Raw genomic sequence first — 6,000 nt, forward strand, 5'->3', positions numbered from 1 at the left:
TTTCAGGGGTAGTTTTGGCCCTTTTTCGTATAATTTTCATAGCATAAAACATAGAATTTGTGCTCCAAATATTTCTTTAATCCTAGTAAGACATAACTATATGTGGTATTTCCAAGAAACTAACATAAAATATGATATAAAGTCATAGCATTGTACTAAAAATTCAACAATAAAGATAATAAAATTGCATAAAATAAATATTATTAATAAGCCATATATAATAAAAATAAACATAAGCTTAAATTACTAAGTTGCTAAAATAAGTACGACTAATAAGTACTATTATTTACATGACTAAATACTAAAAAAAAATAAGTTTTGCATTTTATCTAAAAACTAAATAAATCGATATGTCATTCCTAGCAACTGAATTGAATGTCTTTTGTTAATATTAATATTGATTTGATTTTGGTTTGGGATTTGTTTGAGTTACTAACATTTATGGACCATAAAACTTATTGGAGCATTCAAAAATTATAAGTCCAAACTTGAAATAATACGTTAAAAGATAAAATAATGAAAAAGTTTAAGTAATATTGATAAACTACACTAGAATAAATATTTTTATGTATTAAATATATTTAAAACTTACATAAATGTAATGTCGGGTTGGTTTGGTTTCGATTTGACTTTTTTTAGTTAAAACCAAACCAAACCAATTATGGTCGGGTTTTTTTTCCCAAACACCAAACCATAGTCGAATTTGTTTTTCTCGGTTTGACTCGGATTATCGGTTTGGTGGGATTTGTCGATTTTCTTTGTACACCCGTAATAAATACTATATCTAAACCAAATCCATGGTTAATACATAGTATATATCCCAACATAGACATCTATCAAATGCATTGGATTTATTATAACAATAATCGATTTTTTATATTGGTTGATATGTGCAACTTTCATCTTTAAATTTTCATTATTTTCTATACACACTTGTACTAACGTACACCTGCGCACATATCGAGTGACTAGTTTGTCAAATAGTGTAACGAAATGTTTTATGAACCATCAACAATGTTCTACCAATCCATTACGTTAAAAGGAAATAAAGTCATAATTTATCTTTTTTTTTAAAAGGTCATAAGATTAGGTACATTCACATGTTACAAAAGTACAACGAAGTAGTTAAACTGAGTAGCATTAAGCAGCAGCAACTGAACCCCGAGACCGGGACAGCCAACACTAAACAAGTAAACAGCGAAAACAAAGAAAAGCTGCAATAACAAGGAAAAAGAAGTTAATCAACACACACGATCATTCATTATAAAAACAAAAGAAGAAGGAATAAGAGGTTGATCAGTTATAATTAATAGCACGAAAATTTTGCAAAGAGGAATATATATATATATATATATATATATATATATATATATATATATATATATTCAACAGAGTAGATATGATTAAGAGAAATATCAGTAGTTGCTTAAGATTGTACCTGCCATTGGACTTGAAATAAACTTAAGGCTGCGGATCTGTAGCCTCATTATTTCAAAGCTCAATAGAAACTTTGAAATCATCATTCCCACAATCTTCAACCTGTGTATTTCGGATAGCCATGACTGAGTCGGCAACAGATTGATTGCATGACTTTACCTCTATCCACTCCAAACTACACAAATCCGCGAAACAAAGAGGGAGTGCTTCGAGTTTTAAACATCTTGTTACGACCAATCGCCTAAGGCTCTGAAAGACTTCATCAGATGCTCTCCACTTTGAGAGTTTGAGGTTTTCTAGCTTCAACAACTTGAGCTGAGGGAAATCTTCATCTCTCACCTCCCATTCCTCCCTTTCAAAAGCAACTTGTTGCAGTTTAAGTATCTCAAGGTTGGGAAGTTTGGCAATGGTTGAAATTTCAGCATGCGGCAGAGGAAAATTACTTAATGTCAATTTCTTCAGATTCATTGGAAAGTTTAATCTTGAAGGACCTACTTTTGGAAAATTGAAGAAGTGCACCTTTAGCGTTTCAAGTCGATGTAAGGAGTGTAATACAGGGAATCCATTTTCATTCTTTTTCCAACCCCATGAATCCGCAAAGACACATTTTAACTTTTGAAGATTGGGTGTTTTGCTCACTATCCTCTCCATATCTTCCGCACTGGAAACATATGGATAGCAAAGTGTTGCCAAATTCTCCAGTTTTGAGGTGCTCACATCAAGAGATTCTTGTGCGTTGTGCAAATTAAATGAAGCTCTATCACTAATGCTTGCATGTCTCAACTTAATCAACTTCCAAAAATTATTTGGCAAATGTATCTGTTGTCCTCTAGTTCTTTTGGCTATGAAAGTCTGAAGATTCGGAAGATTTTCAATAGATGACGGGATAGAATCCGCAGTAGTTTGAACAGCGAGGTACCTTAGATGGTTAAGTTCAGTGGGAAAAGATTCCACAACAACGAACTCCAAATCCAACACCCTAAGAAACTTGAAGCTGCCAAAGATTATTGAGGCATGTTCCAGTGAAGGTAAGGTACCATTCTTGACCTCTCCGAATAATACCGTACGAGCGTGCAAGCATGATGGCCTCCAATCAGTAAGTTCACCATCTCCATTAGAACAAAATGATAAGCGGCGGTGCGAAGACTTCTCAGAAAAAAATTGTGGAGGATTGGCAATGTAGTTTCTGGCAATGAAAATTTGAAGTAGGATAAGGAACAAGAGCAAAAGTCTGAATTAATCAAAAATGAGATAAGCATATAGAAATAGGCTAATACCTTTTGAGGCCCAGTAGGAAATTATCTTCCTTAGCTTTTGCCTTGCAGAACTCGAGCACTTGATCGTGCAGACGACATGCTTTTAACTTCCTATTTGATCTCTTAACTACCATGACGAGGCTTCTTCTGATCAAATCCTCTAAGTAATGTTCTGCAATGTCCTCCAAGTGCTTCTCTCTGTCATTTTTTATGAATCCCTCCGCGATCCATAAGCTTGTTAATTTTGCAACTGAAATCTCCTTGCCCTCCGAAATCGCTCCAAAATATAGAAGGCATGGTTTCAGTATATCAGGTAAATGATTGTAACTTAGTTTTACTAACGCATTTGCTTCAACCTGGATAAGTTCACCAAACCTTAATTCCACTCGCTTCCACCATTGTTTTGTCTTATCTATGCGTCCTAGAAGACCAGCCACTAAAACAACATAAAGTGGTAGTCCTTTACACTTTTTGGCTATTTGTTGCCCTACTTCCTTTAGCTCTTGAGAGCAGATTTCTTTCCCGAATACCTTCTTCTGTAGTAACAACCAACATTCTTGCTCGCTCAAAAGCCGCAGGTGATGGGGTTCAGAAACACATTTAGCATAATCAACAACTTCTTGAAGTCTGGTGGTCAAAATGATTCTGCTACCATTATTAGTATCACGAAAGCATAACCACAAATGATCCCATGCTTTTACATCCCACACATCGTCAATGATTAAAAGGTATCTCTTTGTGAATAAAGTTTTTCTTAGTCTATCAGCTAATTCATAATCATCTCCTTTACTAAGTTCAGAAGGCTCATAATAAGCAATATTACTCAAAATAGAAAGTAGCAGGTCTTTACGCGTGTATACCTGAGTAACACGACACTCTGCCTGGATATCGAAATGAGAAACAATAATCGGATCATTTTTAAGACTTCGGGCAAGGGTTGTTTTACCAGATCCAGCCATACCAACGATGGAAACAACATCCAGCTCTCGTGATCCTCTAAGCAGTCGACCCATTATAGTTTCTCTGACATCGTCAAAACCCACCAGTTCTTCATTACTAGCAGGGGAGGCAAATGTCATTTTCTTTTCCCTATATCTGGTCAACTCTGCCCTGATAAGCTTAATCTCCCGTATGATTTCTGAGAGCCACTCTGTAAGATAAGTCAAAGGAACATCTCCAACTACAAAAGAATCAATTATATACTCAACCTCATATGCCTTATCAATGACTCTTTCAGCAAAATTGTGAATAATTTCGTCATGTTCATTATTGCCTTGTTCTGCTACACCCTTCAGAAAAGGTTGCAAAGACTCAAGCTCCTCATAGAACACCTCAAGTTGGTCCTTTACAGATGCAAGTGAACCAGAATGGAAAGACAAGAGCTCCTTCAAGCTGTCAACAAGGAAACTGGAAAAACCCAAAGCATCATTCTTAGGCAAATGGGATTGCACCCACTCTCGGATGTCGAGTGACATATTTCTCTGCACGTGATTTCAAGATCGTCCCTGAGCTGGAAATTGCAAGGGAAAAAGGAACTTTAGCTTCACAACTTCACTAAATCACTAGAAGAAAGTTCACCAAGTTGCATGTATGTGGGATCGTAGGGTGCGGGTGTTTCATTGAAAAAATTAAATACTGTACTGTAGAAAATATTTATACATCACTGTAAGTTACTTAAATAACATCAATTGATAAAAATGGTAATTAATCTACCATCACTACTTTAAAGTAGAAGCTACTTTGACGAGTACTATCCCCCTTTTGTTTGAACACTTCTATATTTAATTTTTACCCTGATGATTTATAGCAAGCAAATATCAATTGTATTATTATTCCTTCAGTCCCAACATCTTTATATTAAGAAATAATTTAAGTTTAGACTTTCTATTAATAGTTACACATGACTTGTTTTTTACCAGAAGTTTCAAAAGTGTTTCTTCCTTTCTTAATTTCTGTAATCAGGAAATTTCACTACATAAATTGGGCCGGAGGGAGCACATGTTTGATCTTTCTCGTTATTTTCACGGCTTCCCTAAAGAAAAGAAATGAATTCATAATGATAAGAAAGAACAAGGTAAGAAGGAACAAGGTCAAAGGATCCTAGGTAAACTGAAGAATATCTATGTTGATAATCGATCTGAGAACTGTGAAACATACGGATAAAACAAACATAATAATAGTCGGAACCTATAAAAAAAATGAAAGAAAAATTGGCAGAAAATCAGATTTGACTCCAGGCAATGAATAGTTGTACGCTTTACGACATAGTGAAAAGCATGCCTTTCTTTGACTTGCAGAAAGAAATACTTATCAACTGTAAAGGAAAATACGAATTAATTCTTACCTGAATTTCCCGATTTAGAACAGCTTCGAAGTTTATTTAAAAGATTAATGCCATGAGCATATATTATACTTAGATTTATACAAGTGTAAAATGTGAGAAAGATGGAAGAAAGCTTTCACAGAGCTGATTTCTTTGATTTATAGAACCTTCTTCTGTTTTCTTTTTCTTTTTATTGATTAGATCTGAGCCATTATTTAGTCTTTGCTGATTCAGAGGTCTTCTTTGTTTATATTTTTTGACTTTTCTATTCACTTTACTACTATGCTGTCCAGTTTGTCAGATGAGCAACTCAGACGACTTGCCTATTTCTTCAGTATCAATTACTCCTATATAGAATCGGGCAATTGATTCGCCCGTATTACTACTGACAAAGTGCGGTTCTTTTGGGCACATAAGTGACCGAAATAGGTGGAAAACAAAATTGGTAACCTTTCTATATATAACGTCTTTTTAAAGAGCGTTATAATTTATTGTTACTTTTATCCGTTAAAGTATAGCGCGATAAATAATCGCGCTATATTCATTGTTTATTTTAATGCATAGCGCTCTAAATAAAAGCACTATATCTGTTTGTATTTTCAGTAACGCCTGCTATGTGCCCCCTCTTTCTCTCCATTAATGGCACTTAGGAGTGTTCAAAATCGAACCGAAACTGAAAACCGAATCGAAACCGAAGCTTAATGACTTATTGGTATCGGTTTAACGGTTTAACTGACGGGGAACGAATTGAAATTTTTTTATTAACGGCTTAACGGTTTGGGGGCGGATTATTCAATTTTCTTAACGGATAATTCGTTAACCTGTTAAGATATATATATATATATATATATATATATATATATATATATATATATATATATATATATATATATATATATATATATATATATATATATAAAATTTATTTTTATCCATATATATATTAAATAATCAAAAACCCTTTTTTCACTTCCAATACTCTAT

The 6,000-nt window shown here is 34.0% G+C and overlaps 1 protein-coding gene across 1 annotated transcript; it reads right to left on the reverse strand.

The window, feature by feature from the left end:
* Positions 1 to 1,030: 1,030 nt before the first annotated feature.
* LOC104095933 (putative late blight resistance protein homolog R1C-3) lies at positions 1,031 to 5,289 on the reverse strand. The gene is made up of 4 exons (XM_009602184.4): positions 5,038 to 5,289; positions 2,715 to 4,203; positions 1,439 to 2,623; positions 1,031 to 1,214 (listed from the first exon to the last, which is right to left on the reverse strand). Exons 2-3 carry the CDS (start codon positions 4,166 to 4,168, stop codon positions 1,492 to 1,494), a joined length of 2,586 nt encoding a protein of 861 aa, XP_009600479.1. The 5' UTR covers positions 4,169 to 4,203; positions 5,038 to 5,289; the 3' UTR covers positions 1,031 to 1,214; positions 1,439 to 1,491.
* Between the last annotated feature and the right edge of the window lie 711 nt (positions 5,290 to 6,000).

This window comes from Nicotiana tomentosiformis, chromosome 4 (genome assembly GCF_000390325.3).
Source record: "Nicotiana tomentosiformis chromosome 4, ASM39032v3, whole genome shotgun sequence".
NCBI lineage: Eukaryota > Viridiplantae > Streptophyta > Magnoliopsida > Solanales > Solanaceae > Nicotiana > Nicotiana tomentosiformis.

Bases quoted from the DNA above. Each gene is read 5' to 3' on its own strand.
- LOC104095933 (XM_009602184.4), bottom strand. From the start codon at position 4,168: ATGTCACTCGACATCCGAGAGTGGGTGCAATCCCATTTGCCTAAGAAT. The intron at 2,624-2,714 runs GTATTAGCCTAT...TTTCATTGCCAG, and splicing joins TTCCTACTGGGCCTCAAAAG to AAACTACATTGCCAATCCTC.